Source organism: Trichomycterus rosablanca, chromosome 1 (assembly GCF_030014385.1).
Source record: "Trichomycterus rosablanca isolate fTriRos1 chromosome 1, fTriRos1.hap1, whole genome shotgun sequence".
Lineage (NCBI taxonomy): Eukaryota > Metazoa > Chordata > Actinopteri > Siluriformes > Trichomycteridae > Trichomycterus > Trichomycterus rosablanca.
The window spans coordinates 8,640,590-8,659,957 of NC_085988.1; the positions used below are offsets into that span (position 1 = coordinate 8,640,590).

A 19,368-nucleotide genomic window follows, 5' to 3' on the forward strand; every position below is an offset into this window, starting at 1 on the left:
AAATGAACTACAATTAAGACTCCAATGTCCCTTGGAGAGCCACTTTGCACCAGTTCTTGTTTCCAGTGTGCAGCTTAGGGGGGGCTTAAGGTAAGGAAATGAATAAAGACGCCTGTGCGCTGATATTCATGATACATCTATGCATGACAAATGGAAACGACTGGATTGAATTGACACTCGGTTATACAGAGTTAAAAAACAGGCACTTTTCACCCCCCTAAACTAACATTTTACCCTGAAGGGTAGGACTCTGGTTCTTAAAAGGTTAAAGTTCTATATAGGTAACCAAAGGGTTACTTCTCAGACCACCAAAAGCCTACAGTTGGACCCTTGAGACCGGCCCTTAATACTCAAGTTAATCTTCTTTAAATAAAAGTTCCTGCCAAATGAATACACAAGAATACTATAAGTTTCCACTGTTACATCTGATGAAGAGATTGTTTAAATGTGCCCACTCGAGCGTAATAACGTGGAACACGGCGCCCGGCTCCCCCTCCACTGAGCCGTAAAGTGCCAATTATGTGGCACCGTCAGCCCAATGATTTTGCTATAAAAAACCCAAAGTGCCCCATTAATGCTCTTTAGCTCTTTAGTCATGCCTGCTTTTTAAGTCTTGAGACACCGACTGCATACACAGCAAAACTGAACCCATAGTTGAACAGCGTGAACAGTTCAGGAGTGGGTGGTTTGCCGTTTGGTTTGCACGACACAATGAAAACATGAGGTTAGCATTACACATGAACAAACACTTACATACACTTTTAGGACAAATGTAGTTCATAGCAATCTTAGAATTTCAGTTACTTTTGCAAGTGTTTTTTTCTGTTTTTTCTGTTTCTAAATATTATTGTGTGTTTTCTGAACAATCTGCCAGGTCAAAAATATACATACAGCAACTGGGATGACTAATCTCTCGAGGTAGAAACTTCTATAATGTTTAACTGAGCTGGTGTGGAGGTGTATTGGTAAGAGACCCCAGACTTCCTGGGTTTTGCGTCTGAAGGTGGTATCACAAATACAGAAGGTGCTTAGTATCAAATATGATGATATGATGACTCCTAATGGGAGCATCTGAAAGGAATCATTCATTAAACTTGGCACTGTAGAGACTGTGGTCTTCCATTTGGTTCTTTATGGACTGGACAGGATGAAGATTGATGCCTTCATCAGAACGTTGCTGCTGGCAAAGAAGATTGCCAACAAAAGGATCCTTGATCAAGTCAAACTAAACCTCTCACTCCAAGCCCAGATAACCCAAATGACACTCTTGACACATTAAGAAGAACCAAACAAACTGGAAAAGACGTTTATGTTTGGAAGAGTTGGAGGTAAAAGAGGAAGAGGACGGCTATTAAATAGAAGTAAAAATACAATTAGAGGAACAATGAACGAGCCATTAAGAAATCCTTTAAGAAAAGACCCAAACAGAAGACAGAAGAGTCTACAGCAGGGATGTCCAAACTGTGGAACACTACCATTTTTGAAACGGCTTGTATTTTAAAAATAAGAGTAAAGTCATCTCGCTATTAGGCAGGTTTTTAAAAAAACAGCTTGAACTGTTTGAACTCTAGGTGGCGCTCTCACATTACGTTACACCTACATTAATGTTCCCCAGTTTTTGGATAAACACGGCGGCTCTGAAGAAATGAAAACTAGATGCAGAAGATTTCAAGCGCGCTGAGAAAATGAATATTTATTCACTGAGTTCAGAGGGAACCGGGTATGTTTAATATAAAAAAAGAATAATAATCTTCCCGTCAGTATTATAAACTGGTGAGTAAAATTGGTAAATCTTAGTTTACAGACCCTGTTGATGATAGATCATTAAACACTCAAATAAAAAGGAAGTGGAATTGTTGTAGCCTAGCGATTAAAGTACTTGACTAGCAATCACAAGGTTGCCAGGTTAAAGCCCCTCGACTGCTATATTGCCACTGTTGGGACCTTAATTGCTTAGACTGTATATTGTAAGTCTCTTTGGATAAAAGTGTCTGATAAATGCCAAAAATGTAAATTGTTAGTAATCAGGGAGCTGTGTTATGTTTTTATTTCTTTTTGTAATAGTGCTCACACAGTGGTGGATTTGAAGCCAGCACCTCTGCATACCACACAGGTGCCTTAACTGAGTGAGCCACCAGATTATTTATAAGTAGGACCCAAGGGCTTAGTAGTCTGATTGTGAAACCAGATAATTAACTCGAAAAACAAAAGACTCCCTGCGTGGGGCTTGAACCCAGGGCATCGCAGCACCGAGCGAACGCTCTACCACTCAGCCAAACCGGCTCTGTAGGTAGTGCTGTGACTGTGTGGGTTAGAATCCAATGAGCTCATACAGGTACAAAAGAAAATACAAAAAACACCAGTTTTAGGGAAATGTTTGAGCGGGAAAAAACTGAGAACAAAGGACTGCCAGGAGAAACACTGGCACCTCAAGATTTATGAGGAAAAGGGGAAATTATAACAAAAGGCTTTCCCAACAGAAAAGTAGAACTACAATAAATTAAGAGAATTAAGAAGTAATATTTACTAACTAATATCTATATATTTCTTTCTCTCTTTCTTTCTTTGTCTTTCTTTCTTTCCTTTTTTTGCAAGAGAAAGTGAGAGAGAGAAACTTGACACAAGAGAAAAATGAGGATGAGGATGAGGGTGAGGGTGAGGGTGAGGGTGAGGGTGAGGGTGAGGGTGAGGGTGAGGGCTCTCAGTCCGCCACCCAGGTTACCGGCTGTGTGTGTTTACTCACTTGAGACAAAGACCCAGCAATGTCTGATTGCTTCTCTGTCTCTTTATAGGCCTGTGCACAGGTGTTGTGCATCAGGCCTGATTGCCGGTTTGCTGTTGACCCCTAGTGGCTGGAGTCTGCCTAGCCCCAAGGCCACCCCTTACACTTTTATTACTGAAGAGTCTGTTTGAATATTTTTACTCCATCTGGCCCTCAACAAGAAAAGTTTGGACACCTCTGACCATCCACACAGTCACCAGGAATCAGAATTGACTTGACAGTACCAGTAAAAAGGATATGGAACAGTAGTCTTTTGTCAAGACTAGGTCAAAAAACCCTCAAACTGTCACCTTATGATGAGGACACTTCTAAAAAACCAAATTGTCTGAACTTATATAGATATATAAATATTTTTGACCCAGCGTATTGTCATATTTGAAAAAACACACAATAAACTTTGTTAATTGGGTTAAATTAATAAACACAGATGCAAAAGAATTGAGATTCTAAGACTTATTACATACATCCTCTTAAAAGTGTAAAACCCAACTGTAATTTATTAAAGAATCACATGAAGTGCACTTTAATCAAAGCTTCTGACTGACTGAGTGTTAAGCCTTGATTAAAACCCCTTGGTGGTCAAGGGGACACAGGAATCAACACACAAAGCAACACATATCGACAGGATGGGTACTGCCACCCCACCCACAAGTTCCTGGTATTATGTATGAAAAGATGAATGACATGGTTAGTAGGTGCACCTTTAGGTTTCGGGTACCTGTAGTGATGATGATGGTGTGAATATCGGAATGTAATCCGGGGTGCCTTCCAAAAAAGCTCACGTGGTAGCCAGTCTGTGGAGCGAGATCCGTGACCGGGTATGAACGAGCAGTACCAGGAAGCACTTGCTTGATGACTCCATCATTTGTGAGGGTTTTTGGTTCAAGCTCACTGTCTAGGACATTGAACATTTCTTCATCTGGTTTCTTCTCCTGGATACTACCGTCCTTCACTCCATCACTCTTTGGTGTGATGCTAATGACAAAACTTGTGAACATCCCCTGTGGTGCCATCCAGATTACCACAAATCCTTTGGAGGTCACATTTTTGACTCCGAATTTGTTAATGCCATCGTCTGACTTCTTTGAAGTTGAAAGTGAATGACTAGTCTCACCAGTTACCTTGTCTGGTAAGGGAACAACTCCAGGTTCTGGGGACTCGCCAGGCTTAGGGTCTTTGACATCATCTATCAAGTTTTTACTTCCACCACCCAGTATGCCTTCTGCACCCCCACCTACTGCTAGGACTGTCTGTTTAGGCTTTACTGGAGACCTTTCTGATAAGAAAGTGACTTCACGGTCTTGATTTGGATCGGTTTCGGGTGGGAAGTGAATTGTTGGACCACTGTGAGCGCTGGTTAAGTTTTGTTGAACTCTCGTTGGATGTCTGTTGAGGTTATCTTGGTCGTCGCTGCTAGTTGTTGGTTTTACTTGGTGATGGAGAAGGGTTTGCCCATTAATTGCATTTTCTGAGCCACCGGTAACAACCTGTAACGTATCATCAGGCTTTACTGAAGTCTTGTCTGTTGAGGAGGTGAGTCTGACCCTTTGGTTTGCATTGGGTTCTTTTGGGAGATTAGCGGTTGTACCACTCTGTTTGGTTGGAGGTCTGAAATGTGTGCCATTTTTTCTTCTTTGTACAAATGGGTGTCTAAGGTTGGGCTTAAAGCCGTTTTGATTGGTGCTGCCAATTACTGGTTTAACTTGGTGATGTGGAACGGTTTGCCTATGAGTGCTGTTGCCTCTAGATGCCACTCTGTAACTCTCGCCAGTTTCTTCTAACGTGTTATCAGGTCTTACTGGAGACTTTTCAGCTTCTAAAGTGACCTCAGACTCTTGGTTTGCACTGGTTTCCTCTGGGAATTGATTGTTTGGACTGGTATGAATGGTGGTAGAATGAGGTTTTGATGGGAGTCTGTCTGTTGGAGGAGTAAACTCAGGATCTACACTTGCTTTGCTTGTATCTCGGTCTCTTGCGACACCAGCTTTGGACTCTTGACTCCATGTTGTGCCAGTATTATCATATATGGTGGCGTTTGGTTTGATTTGAGGATGGAGTCTTGATGAAGGTCTGACGATGGTGCCATTTCTTCTTCTCAGAACTGGTGACCTCATGTGGAGATTTAGGCCATTTTGGCGGGTACGGCTGGTTTCTGGTACCATCAGGTGATGTGTATCAGTTTGCCTGGCTGTGTTGTTAACTTTGATTTTGGGTAGGACGTGATCTAAGGTGTTTTCTGAACCCTCACCTAGAGCTGGGATTGTATCATCAGGTCTGGGTTCTTTGTTGGCATTGGTATCCAGTGGGAAGCTAACGACAACTTCTGTTGGAAAAGCAACTTTAGATTTTGTACCTCCATTAATTGTGGTGGCATTTGGGGTGATTTTAGGTGGTCTGATGACCGTGCCACCTTTCCTTCTCTGAATTGGCGGTCTGAAGATGTGATGTAATTTTGACATGACATTTTGCCTGCTGCTGTTGATTGCTGGTTTGACTTGGTGATGGAGAACATGTTGCCTGGCAGTGCTGTTGTTTCTGTTTGAGACGCTGGTCTCTTGATCAATTACGTCTTCTGAAACCCCACCATTGGTTGGAGTCTTGTCTGGGGAGAGAGGGTCTGTAGGCTCTAGATTTAAACTGGTTCCTTTACTACCTTTGTCTCTGTTTGAGACTCTGGTCTCTTGATCAATGACGTCTCCTGAAACCCCACCATTGGTTGCAGACCTGTCTGGGGAGAGAGGGTCTGTAGGCTCTTGATCAATGACGTCTTCTGAAACCCCACCATTGGTTGGAGACCTGTCTGGGTAAAGAGGTTCTGTAGGCTCTAGATTTGAACTGGTACCTTTGCTACCTTTGTCTCTGTTTGAGACTCTGGTCTCTTGATCAATGACGTCTTCTGAGACCCCACTATTGGTTGGAGACTTGTCTGGGGAGAGAGGGTCTGTAGGCTCTTGATCAATGATGTCTTCTGAAACCCCACCATCAGTTGGAGACTTGTCTGGGTAAAGAGGGTCTGTAGGCTCTAGATTTGAACTGGTACCTTTGCTACCTTTGTCTCTGTTTGAGACTCTGGTCTCTTGATCAATGACGTCTTCTGAGACCCCACCATCGGTTGGAGACTTGTCTGGGGAGAGAGGGTCTGTAGGCTCTAGATTTGAGCTGGTACCTTTGCTTGCCTCCTTGTCCACAGATATACCAGTGCTGTTATCTCCATGAATTGTGGCGAAGGTTGGGTTTATTTCAGCATTCGGTTCTGGTAAGGGTCTGGCAGGGGTGCCATTTTTACCCTGCGGTGTTAATTTTGATGTTTGGTTATGGTCTTGGCTGCCGATGTTGGGAATGGTTTGCCTACCAGTGTTATGAGGTCTGAGCAGGGGATTTCTGGGAAAATGGTGAGATGGCTTTAGAATTGGTCTGGTCCGGTTTGAAAGTGGACCAAAAGGATGAGGCCGGCGCTGGATTGTACCTCGGTGTGGAATTCGATTAAATGGGGGTGCAGGCTTACTTATGGTTTTGTTGAGCTTGGTCTCAAGCTTACCCTCCGTCCTTTCACCATTTGTCTTCGTGACAGATTTGGGGAGTAAACCTTGACCATCTAAAAGCTGAGGTTCTTCAGGGTGTGTTGCGTCTCTCTCTTGAGATTTTAGTTTACCTGTGGATATTCGAGACACTTGAGCTGTTGAGCTTGATGATCCAGATGGTTTTACTCTGGTTGTGTATCTATGATGGGATGATGGGGGCACCGGATCTGTGTTCGAGTCTTGGTTCGGAGTCTCAGGTGGCACCACAGTAGGTTGGGAATGAATCCTGGCCAAGGGTGCAGGGGGTGAAGGTGTGGAATCCACAGGGCTCTGAGTTGTCTCAAGTTCGTCTTCCGGTGCCCGCAAGGGTTTCTTGAATAGTTTTTCCATTTCATGGCTTTCGTGTTCGGTCTCCTTTGATAACTCCTCCAGACTTGGGTCTTCTTCAGTTTCTTCTAGATGCTGAGCAGGATCAGTAGGCTCCTCAAGCTTTTCTGTGACTATCTTTTCTAAAAGGTTATTTCCGGTGACATGACCAATGATAACCGAGAGGTTTTTTGACAGCACGTTTCCAGTTGATGCCCCATGTAGGCGTATTTTACGATGGCCTACCAACACCCTACGCACACACTTGGTTCCATTTACATAGGCTGTGAGGTTCCTTTCTGTTGTTATGGTTGGCTCCAAGGGTTCTTCGGTCGATTTTGCAGAACCTCTCAAGGACTCCGGGTCTTGCGGCCTGGCAGAATCTTTAGAGACGTTGATGTTTAACGTATCGTACTGTAATGCAGTATGCTCAGTTGGTTTTAAATGAGACATATGTCCATTTGTTGACTTTTTAGGACTTGTTTGTGGTCTAGTGGCATTAGATGGTAGCCTTGGTCTTGTGGGTCTTGCTCCCTCTCCTGGGAAACGTCCCACCGGGTGTTTTGAAACAGGATGACCTAGACGCCCTGGTCCACTGATAATTCTTGAGCCGTTGGGTCTCATTACGCCCACATTTGGTCTGACATTTGGTCTGACATTTGGTCTGACTCTACCACTCTCAGATGTCATCAAGGAAGGTCCTAAAGGTGTGAATGAAGTTTGCATGTGAATTCAAACCTAAACAGTCAAGAAGAAGGAAGGAAGCGCTTCGGTTTCGGCTGGAAAATGAACGCATTAATTGTTAAACCATTTCTTATTCTTGGCGCACGTTTAAAATAAGCCGGTGACATCAACGCCGTTCCTTCCTGGCAGGGACTGAAGAAAGATCAGGTTAAAAACACTAAGATGGTAAAAAAAAGAAGAAGAAGCAGATGCTCTCGATGGCCAGGCGATGAGATGGAAAATAAGCATCGTTACCACAACAGAGTAAAAGGAAAAACATTATCATTTCACTCGGACCAGGCCCGCTCCCAATTTGTTTGAATCACTGGTGCAGAGCCATTTCACTTGAATGGTTTCCAGCCAAACCATTTCGGTGATGAGAATTTCAGGCATTAGAGATGGACGGGCCTAATCAAGAGGGAATTCTGCAGAGATATTCCTAGTTAACGTGAGCCAAAGATTTGTATGCCTGTCTCAGGCTGTCCTCATTGTATTCCACATTAGCAAAACACTAAATAATGACTTTTCCTTGCGATCTCAGGTATTTTTGGTTGAATACTGAATGATGAAAACAATCAGCACAAGATTTGCAATCATTTATTATCATTTTACCCCGAATCTCACACACAGTGATGATAACTGATGATAACCGATGCGTTCTGTGGAATAAACACAAGTACAGGGTGAGTCAAAAGTCGCAGGACACTCTTTTATTTCAGAAACGAAAGGGAAAATGACATATCTGAATACCCCAGCAAGTAATGGGTGAGGGGGCCTATCTTTTAGGCTATGTCCGGAACATGGCTGCCATCTTGAAAGCTGCCATATTGGATCAAGGGCAAGTTTTTCCAATGGGAAAGTGGTCATGTAGCATATCGAAGAAGACCAGAATTTTTTCAGAAATCGATTGCCGCAATCAGATTTGCAATATCTCTTGCGGTTCAAAAGTTATCAACACAGAAAGTTGCAACAACAACCGGGAACGTTCCCTGTGATGCACAGCTAATGGACGTGTTCAATGTGTTGTCCCTGGTGCTGAACACAGAGCTGAAGGCGCTGGATCCAATCGTTATGAACCCGCATGAGAATCTCTGGAGAAATACTATCACAAGCCTCCACGATGCGGTGCTGATGCTGGTGTTTGTTGCGGATTTGTTTGAGATGACCCCAGAGATAAAAGTCGAGTGGTGTGAGGTCGGGTGATCTTGGCGGCCATTCCACAGGACCACGACGGCCAATCCAATGACCAGGGAATTGAATGACGAACACCTGCTCCGTAGTGTGGTGCTGCCCCATCCTGTTGGAAATAACAGGGGAAACTGCAATCTTCAGTCAGAATGGATGGGAACACTGTTTCCTGTAGCATTGTCAGGTAGTGCTGAGCATTTAGGGTCTGGTAGATGAAAATAGGTCTGATTACACGGGTGCCCCATATTCCACACCACACCATAACCTTCACATCACCTACGACTTTGGTGTCTGCCGTCCTGTCAGGGTTTTTGTCACTCCAGTACCTCACGTTCTGGCGGTTGACCTCACCGCTGACATAAAAATTGGCCTGGTCACTGAACAGAATGCCCTGTGCGAATGCGGGATCCCGTTGATGTTGTGTAATCGGACCCATTTTCATCGATCAGACCCTAATTGCTCAGCGCTACATGACAATGCTACAGGAAACAGTGTTCCCATCCATTCTGACCCAAGATGGCAGTTTCCCCTGTTATATCCAACAGGATGGGGCTCCACCACACTACGGAGCAGGTGTTCGTCAGTGGCTGGATATTCAATTCCCTGGTCATTGGATTGGCCGGCGTGGTCCTGTGGAACGGCCGCCCAGATCACCCGTCCTCACACCACTCGACTTTTATCTCTGGGGTCATCTCAAACAAATCCGCAACAAACACCAGCATCAGCACCGCATCGTGGAGGCTTGTGATAGCATTTCTCCAGAGATGCTCATGCGGGTTCATAACGATTGGATCCAGCATTTTCAGCTCTGTGTTCAGCACCAGGGACAACACACTGAACACGTCAAATAGCCGTGCATCACTGGGAACATTCCTGGTTGTTGTTGCAACTTTCTGTGTCGGCAAACGATTTCTGAGAAAATTCTGGTCTTCTTTGATATGCTACATGACCACCTTCCCATTGGAAAAACTTGCCCTTGATCCAATATGGCGGCTTACAAGATGGCGGCCATGTTCCGGACATAGCCTAAAAGATAGGCCCCCTCACCCATTACTTGCTGGGGTATTCAGATATGTCATTTTCCCTTTCGTTTCTGAAATAAAAGAGTGTCCTGTGACTTTTGAATCACCCTGTAGCGTTAGCTGTACGTCCAGCGTCTCCGTTTGGGAATCTGTTGGGGGTGAAAGCTGCCACATTTCAAAATTAAAACCAATTCTTTATTATTTGTCGTTACTCACCAGGAGTTGCCTGCACAGTCGCTGGCGGACTACGAGCTCCGTCCTTCTCCGCGACCAGTGAAATGTCGTACAGACGACCCGGCTCCAGCCCGTTGATTTGCTCCGAGTCTCTTTCGGCCGGGATCCTGAGCTCCTGTCTTCCCTGGCCCGAGCCGTCGTCCTGATGGGGTTTAACGGAAAGGACGTATCTGTCGATGTCACCCTGAGCTTCCTCCCACTGGACTATGACCGACGTCGTGCTCCTCTTCACCACCTCGAGGTCTTTGGGGCCCGAGATCACTGAGAAAGAGAAATATACACAACATGTGCTGATCACCACCAACATCTGATTATCTGTGCATCAGGGTTTAGAGTGTAAAGAGACGTTTTTAGGACACAAGTCCCACTGAGCTGGGTTTAAATTCCCCTTGAATCTGTCTGGTAGGATTGAATGAATCATTATTATTACTATTATTTTAATACTATTATTATAATTAATATTTTGTTGTTATTTATTATTATCAGATTATTTTTTATTGTTATTATAATTATTTCATTTTACAATTTTGCTAATATTATTATTGTATTTTTAATTATTAAAATTGTATTGTTATTAATATAATTTTATTGTTATTATTATAATTTTATTGTTATTATTATACAGTAATATAAATAGTATTAACACATTGATGTTATGTATAATATAATTATAAAAACGTAACATTTTAGGATCTTACGTGTTTGGAACTTGGCGGTGCTCTCAGCTCCTCTCTTTCCATTTTTTTCACCCACGATGTTCACCGTGTATTTCTGTCCAGCAGCGAGACCCACCTGAGTGTAGGTGTTCAACCGTCCATTCACAGTGGCCGTGATCTCCTGATCCGTCTCTTTCTGCAGGACACACAGTACGGTCAGGGTACAGGACAAACAATCACCACGTGTTTATATTAGAAGAGGTAAAATTATTCAGATTCATTATCTTCTGAGCAGTGTGTTTTTTATATCACCACCATAAACAAATGTTAGCATTAGCATTGTAACGAAAGCTCACTGATATCCTGGCACTGTACTTTTGGTCATATAGTGTAACTGGTGAACTGGCATCATGTGCGGCACATTTCTGTTTTGTACTCAGTGTTTCCGAGTGAATGGTGGGCACCACACCCACCAAGACCCTGATCAGGAGGAACTGGTTGGTAAGTATGAGTGAATGAATGAATGCATGAACCACTGATTGAATTATTATATTATATTATATTATATTATATTATATTATATTATATTATATTATATTATATTATATTATATTATATTATATTATATTATATTATATTATATTATATTATATTATATCAATCATATCATATCATATCATATCATATCAATCATATTATATTATATAATATTATATTTATTATTATTATATAGTAAAGATGGGGGGGGGGTGGCACAGTGGTAAATAATGCTACCCCACTACTGCTGAGATCCAGGGTTGAGATCCTCAGCAGTGCTATCAGCTGGTCAGACATCTACACAGACCAGCAGTTAGTCAGTGCATTTGTTGGTGCAGGTCACAAGCCACAAATTAATAAATAAATAAATACAAATAAATAAAAAAATAATAAAAAAATACTACTAATAATAAAAAAATACGAATAAATAAATAATATAAGTAAAAAAAATACAAATAAATACAAATAAATAAAGAATACAAATAAAAAATACAAATAAATAAATAATACAAAAAAATACAAATAAATAAATAATACAAATAATAATAATAATAAAAAATACAAATGAATATATGAATACATAAATACAAATAAATAATACAAATAAAAAAAAAAAAACTAAATATATTAATAAATAAATACAAATACCAATGAACAAATAACATTAAATAAATACAAATAAACAAATAACATTAAATAAATAAAAATACAAGTAAACAAATAATATTAAATAAATAGAAAATACAAATAAACAAATAACATATAATAAATAAAAATACACATAAAATTAAATAAATAAAAATAAAAATACATAAATAAACAAATACAATTAAAATAAATAAATATATATATTAAATACAAATACCAATAAATAAATAAATAAATACAAACAAATAAATATATGAATGAATAAATACAAATTGCAATAAATAAAAAAATTAATACAAATGAATAAATAATACAAATAAAAATACTAATAAAATAAATAAATAAATAAAAATAAATAAATCAAATGAATTAATAAATACAAATAAATAAACAAAATAATAAAAAATTAAAATAAATAAATCAATAAAAATAAATAAATAAAATACAAACAAAAAAATACAAATAAAATACTAATAAATAAATAAGTAAATAAATAAATAAAACTATGGCTTGGTTCAGTGACACCATCCTGACCAGCAGGTGGAGTTTTCAATCAGACCTAAATAAAGATCTTTGTTTCTGAGAGTTTTGTTAAAGGAGTGAAATCACATGCATCATTAAAAGTTCTTCACATTCGGCAGCTACACTCTCTCAGACTCACACTGCGTGTGTGTGTGTGTGTGTGTGTGTGTGTGAAAGTGCATCATGGGAAGGGATGTGGTTTTTTTGGATGCCAAGTGCTTCTTTAATTGGCTGTCGGAGAGGATTTATTGAGTCCTGCCGATACACAGCAGTGATTCCACATGGGTAATTAATACAGCAGTACAGAACCGGGACTCTTAAACCTCGAACCTCTGATCCTCATCCGAAAAACTAACAACAACCCAACAATACAGAGAGGGTTCTCACCCAAACACAATCCTCCATAATAATAATCACACACCACACACACACACACACACTCTCTCCGTCTGAACTCCAGAGGAACATGGAAAGAACAGGCCGGGGTTCAAAACAGTCACACCCTCCTACCACACAATACCAATACAATTTTATTAAGCTTCCTCATCACGACAGCTCACACACAGCCAAACAAATGCCAGCAACAGACACATTAACATTAGAACAATGATCAGTAACTCTGTGTAACGGTCGTTTTCACTAAGAAACCTCCACACATACTAAAATCTAATAATGATAATAAGGCTGCACAGTGGGTCAGTAGGTAACACTGTCGCCTCACAGCAAGAAGGTCCTGGGTTCGATCTACAGGTGGGGCAGTCCGGGTCCTTTCTGTGTGGAGCTTGCATGTTCTCCTTGTGTCTGTGTGGGTTTTTCTGGAGTCCAAAAAAATGTAAGTGAGGTAAATTGGAGATACAAAAAATTGTCCATGACTGTGTTTGATATAACTGATGAACTGATGAATCTTGTGTGATGAGTAACTACCGTTCCTGTCATGAATGTAACCAAAGTGTAAAACATGACGTTAAAATCCTAATGAATAAATAAACAAACATAATAATGATAATATAATAATATACAAAAAAAGAATCTAAATATTTTAATAATAATGATAATAATGTAACAATAATATGATATATATATATATATACGTATATATATATATACATACAGTATATATACAGTGAGGAAAATAAGTATTTGATCCCCTGCTGATTTTGTAAGTTTACCCCCTTACAAAGACTTGAACAGTCTATAATTTTTATGAAAGGTTTATTTTAACAGAGAGAGACAGAATATCAACAAAAAAATCCAGAAAAAAAACATTAAATAAAAGTTATAAATTAATTTGTATTTCATTAAGGGAAATAAGTATTTGATCCCCTACCAACCAGCAAGAATTCTGACCCCCACAGACCGGTTATGTGCCCATGAGGCACACAAATTAGTCCTGTCCCTGTATAAAAGACTCCTGTCACAGAATCAGTTTCTTCCGTTCAAATCTCTCGACCACCATGGGCAAGACCAAAGAGCTATCAAAGGACGTCAGGGACAAGATTGTAGACCTGCACAAGGCTGGAATGGGCTACAAGACCATCAGCAAGAAGCTTGGTGAGAAAGAGACCACTGTTGGTGTGATCATTCGAAAATGGAAGAAATACAAGATCACAGTCAATCGCCCTCACTCTGGAGCTCCATGCAAGATCTCACCTGGTGGGGTAAGAATGATTCTGAGAAAGGTGAGGTCAGTCCAGAATTACACGGGAGGAGCTTGTCAATGATCTCAAGGGAGCTGGGAGCAGAGAAATGCTGGATATGACCCCAAGAACACCATCCCCACCGGGCATTTCTCTGCCTCCAAACACGGCGAGTGGAGTTGATGCCAAAGAGCTCAATTTTGGTCTCATCTGACCATATCACATTCTCCCAAGCTTTCTCTGAATCATTCAGGTGTTCATTGGCAAACTTCAGACGGGCCTGTACATGAGCCTTCTTGAGCAGAGGGATTTTGCGGGCACTGCAGGATCTCAATCCATTACGGCGAAGTGTGTTACTAATGGTTTTCTTGGTGACTGTGCTCCCAGCTCCCTTGAGATCATTGACAAGCTCCTCCCGTGTAATTCTGGACTGACCTCACCTTTCTCAGAATCATTCTTACCCCACCAGGTGAGATCTTGCATGGAGCTCCAGAGCGAGGGCGATTGACTGTGATCTTGTATTTCTTCCATTTTCTAATTATCACACCAACAGTGGTCTCTTTCTCACCAAGCTTCTTGCTGATGGTCTTGTAGCCCATTCCAGCCTTGTGCTGGTCTACAATCTTGTCCCTGACGTCCTTTGATAGCTCTTTGGTCTTGCCCATGGTGGTCGAGAGATTTGAAAAGAAGAAACTGATTCTGTGACAGGAGTCTTTTATACAGGGACAGGACTAATTTGTGTGCCTCATGGGCACATAACCGGTCTGTGGGGGTCAGAATTCTTGCTGGTTGGTAGGGGATCAAATACTTATTTCCCTTAATTAAATACAAATTAATTTATAACTTTTATTTAATGTTTGTTTTTCTGGATTTTTTGTTGATATTCTGTCTCTCTCTGTTAAAATAAACCTTCCATAAAAATTATAGACTGTTCAAGTCTTTGTAAGGGGGTAAACTTACAAAATCAGCAGGGGATCAAATACTTATTTCCCCCACTGTATACATATACAGTGTATCACAAAAGTGAGTACACCCCTCACATTTCTGCAAATATTTTATTATATCTTTTCATGGGACAACACTATAGACATGAAACTTGGATATAACTTAGAGTAGTCAGTGTACAACTTGTATAGCAGTGTAGATTTACTGTCTTCTGAAAATAACTCAACACACAGCCATTAATGTCTAAATAGCTGGCAACATAAGTGAGTACACCCCACAGTGAACATATCCAAATTGTGCCCAAATGTGTCGTTGTCCCTCCCTGGTGTCATGTGTCAAGGTCCCAGGTGTAAATGGGGAGCAGGGCTGTTAAATTTGGTGTTTTGGGTACAATTCTCTCATACTGGCCACTGGATATTCAACATGGCACCTCATGGCAAAGAACTCTCTGAGGATGTGAGAAATAGAATTGTTGCTCTCCACAAAGATGGCCTGGGCTATAAGAAGATTGCTAACACCCTGAAACTGAGCTACAGCATGGTGGCCAAGGTCATACAGCGGTTTTCCAGGACAGGTTCCACTCGGAACAGGCTTCGCCAGGGTCGACCAAAGAAGTTGAGTCCACGTGTTCGGCGTCATATCCAGGGGTTGGCTTTAAAAAATAGACACATGAGTGCTGCCAGCATTGCTGCAGAGGTTGAAGACGTGGGAGGTCAGCCTGTCAGTGCTCAGACCATATGCCGCACACTGCATCAACTCGGTCTGCATGGTCGTCATCCCAGAAGGAAGCTGACGCACAAGAAAGCCCGCAAACAGTTTGCTGAAGACAAGCAGTCCAAGAACATGGATTACTGGAATGCCCTGTGGTCTGATGAGACCAAGATAAACTTGTTTGGCTCAGATGGTGTCCAGCATGTGTGGCGGCGCCCTGGTGAGAAGTACCAAGACTTGTATCTTGCCTACAGTCAAGCATGGTGGTGGTAGCATCATGGTCTTGGGCTGCATGAGTGTTGCTGGCACTGGGGAGCTGCAGTTCATTGAGGGAAACATGAATTCCAACATGTACTGTGACATTCTGAAACAGAGCATGATCCCCTCCCTTCGAAAACTGGGCCTCATGGCAGTTTTCCAACAGGATAACGACCCCAAACACAACCTCCAAGATGACAACTGCCTTGCTGAGGAAGCTGAAGGTAAAGGTGATGGACTAAACCCAATTGAGCACCTGTGGCGCATCCTCAAGTGGAAGGTGGAGGAGTTCAAGGTGTCTAACACCCACCAGCTCCGTGATGTCATCATGGAGGAGTGGAAGAGGATTCCAGTAGCAACCTGTGCAGCTCTGGTGAATTCCATGCCCAGGAGGGTTAAGGCAGTGCTGGATAATAATGGTGGTCACACAAAATATTGACACTTTGGGCACAATTTGGACATGTTCACTGTGGGGTGTACTCACTTATGTTGCCAGCCATTTAGACATTAATGGCTGTGTGTTGAGTTATTTTCAGAAGACAGTAAATCTACACTGCTATACAAGTTGTACACTGACTACTCTAAGTTATATCCAAGTTTTATTTCTATAGTGTTGTCCCATGAAAAGATATAATGAAATATTTGCAGAAATGTGAGGGGTGTACTCACTTTTGTGATACACTGTATATATATAATATTTTATTAATAATAATAATAATAATACCAATAATAATAATAACACCAATAATAATAACAATGGTTATAAAATATTATTAGTACTAAGAAGAATACTATAATTTTATTCTTGTAATTATTATGTTAGCAACAATAATAATATTATTAAAAACTAATATTAATAATACTAAAAAAGAATCAAAATTAATAATAATAATAATGATAATAACAACAATAATGATAATAATAATAATTATTATTATTATAATTATTATTATTATAATGGTTATAAAGTAATATTGTAACTAAGAAGAATATTTTTTTTTATTCTTAATATTAATTTTATTATTATTAATCATCATCATCATAATAATAATGTTAACAGCAATAACAACAACAATAATAATAAAAGGAATATTAATAATACTAAAAATAATCTAAATATTGTATTTTAAAATTATTTTAATGATTTATATAATAATAATAATTATTATTATAATGGTTTTAAATATACATTAGTACTTATTTTTATATTTTCTTTTTAATAATATTAATATTAATAATAACCATAATAATAATAGAAATAATAATAATAATTATGTTATTAGTAATAATATTAATAATAAACAAATAATAATAATATTAAAATCTTAATATCTTTTTTTAATTTATATTATTATTATTTAAATAATAAAATAATAATAATAATAATAATAATAGTAATAATAATAATGATGATGATGATGATGATGATAATAATGATCTTGTTTCCTGTAAAACTCAGCAGTCTGAGGCTAAGATACGAGTCCCAGTGAACTGCTCACAAACACACTCGCTAATATAACGGTAATCTGATGACAGTGAGGCGGTTTATAGAAATGATCTTCACCTTTTTAAGAAGCTCATATCATTACAGCTCATACACATGTGTGTACATCACGTTTTTAAGTGTTATTAATGTGAAATCTGAATTCAGAAGCCACTGAATGTGTTATCAGACTCTTAAACTGATAAACTCGACTCGTTCTGACAGTCTAACATGACCTCGCTGTTTCTTTTTAAACTGCCGACGTCTCCACGCCTGTCAGAAGTTTGAACACAGATATCAGCCTGTCGTTATTCACTTGATCTCTCGCTCTGGCATCTGAAAAAGCTATAAATTTACTTCCCGAACGTCTCCAGGTCTGGTTCTGTTTTTGAAATATGTTTGGTTGTAAACGCAAACGGACCCAGCTGCGGGCCCTGAGGCACTCCGGAGCCGGAAATCCAGGAACACGACGTTTCCTGCACCGTGCTGTTTATCGCTGAATGTAAGAGTGCTATCTTTAATCCGCCCCTGATTTCTCTGGTTTCTAGTCCGTCTGACTCTGTGTGTCCCAGCTGTCGGAATCGTGAAGTCATTCCTCTGGCGGGGCTGATGTTTCTGACCGTGTTTACTCCTCTCTTAGCAACACGCGTCCTACATCTGTATCTGTTCGTCTGAGCGCCGAACACCCTTGCATGTCCCTCGCGGGTCTCTCTCTCGCATTGTTTTGTCTTTACATATGCATCCTGGTTTACACTGTGTGTTATAAACTCCAGTATTAAACCCAGTCCTCTGGATCTCTCACACCCCCCACACTGTCTTGTTTTGTGTAGTGGGGGTGTGGGGTGTTCCAGTCCTGATCTCTGGGAATTCATCTGTTGTGTTTTAGCCAATTTTAAACATCCGTGTTGCTATTTTTTGCCATGCTACACTCAGTGTGACTCTAATGACCCCCTTCTTATGTGACCTAATAGATTTAATAATATACAGTCATTAGTTTGGGGAAGGCCTCATAAATACCTTTCCAGCATGACTGTGTCCCCTGTGTACACAGCAAGCTCTGTAAAGACTGTGGAAAGCCTTCTAGGAGGAGTGGAGACTGTTATAGCTGCAAAGTTTTAGACAGGGCAACTCCATCAGTCAGATGTCCACATACTTTTGACCACATGGTCAAAAGCACAGAGCTCCCCCCTGTCCATTTTTAAACCAAATGGGCACAAATCCCCACAGACATACTACAAAGTCTTGTGAAGAGCGACTGTTGTTCTCGAGTCATCTGTCCACATACTTTTGACCACACTCAGTCACTCGGTCATAAGTCCATGACTTATGGTGAATACGATGCCCTAAGAGACCAGTGCCCAGAGTTGAAAGATGAAACCAGACTTATCGGGACCCTGACCTGGTCAAATTGGTTAGTATTAATGATGGATTGACTTAGTTCAGGAAGATAATAATAATAATGACAATAAGGATAATAAAAATAATAAAAATTATAATAATAATAATGATAATAAAGATAACAATAATAACAATAAAATAATAATAATAATGATAATAAAGATAACAATAATAATAATAAAAATAATAATAATAATGATAATAAAGATAATAATAATGATAATAAAGATAACAATAATAATAATAAAAATAATAATAATAATGATAATAAAGATAACAATAATAATAATAAAATAATAATAATAATGATAATAAAGATAATAATAATAATAATAATAATAATAAAAATAATAATAATAATAATAATAAAGATAATAATAATGATAATAAAGATAACAATAATAATAATAAAAATAATAATAATAATGATAATAAAGATAATAATTAAAACAAATAATGATCATAATAAAGATAATAATAATAATTAAGATAATAATAATAATGATAATAAAGATAATAATAATAATAAAAATAAAAATAATAATAATGAATATAATAATAATAATAATAAAGATAATAATAATAATGATAATAAAGATAATATTAAAGATAATAATAATAATAATAATAAAAATAATAATATTAATAATAATACTAATAATAATAATAACAACAATAAAAATAATAAAGATAATAATAATAATAATATTAATAATAGTAATGAAGATAATAATATT

The 19,368-nt window shown here is 39.2% G+C and overlaps 1 protein-coding gene across 2 annotated transcripts in view; it reads right to left on the reverse strand.

The window, feature by feature from the left end:
* The window catches only part of LOC134334175 (tenascin), a 90,767-nt gene that overhangs the window by 36,470 nt on the left and 34,929 nt on the right, over window positions 1-19,368 (reverse strand). Inside the window, exons 5-7 of one of the 2 annotated variants that reach the window (XM_063016425.1) lie at window positions 10,535-10,688; window positions 9,819-10,097; window positions 3,501-7,370 (exon numbers count right to left, since the gene is read on the reverse strand). In XM_063016425.1, coding sequence (XP_062872495.1) covers window positions 3,501-7,370; window positions 9,819-10,097; window positions 10,535-10,688 — 4,303 coding nt within the window. The remainder of the gene's footprint in view (window positions 1-3,500; window positions 7,371-9,818; window positions 10,098-10,534; window positions 10,689-19,368) is intronic. The other variant, XM_063016502.1, reaches the window with a different exon arrangement.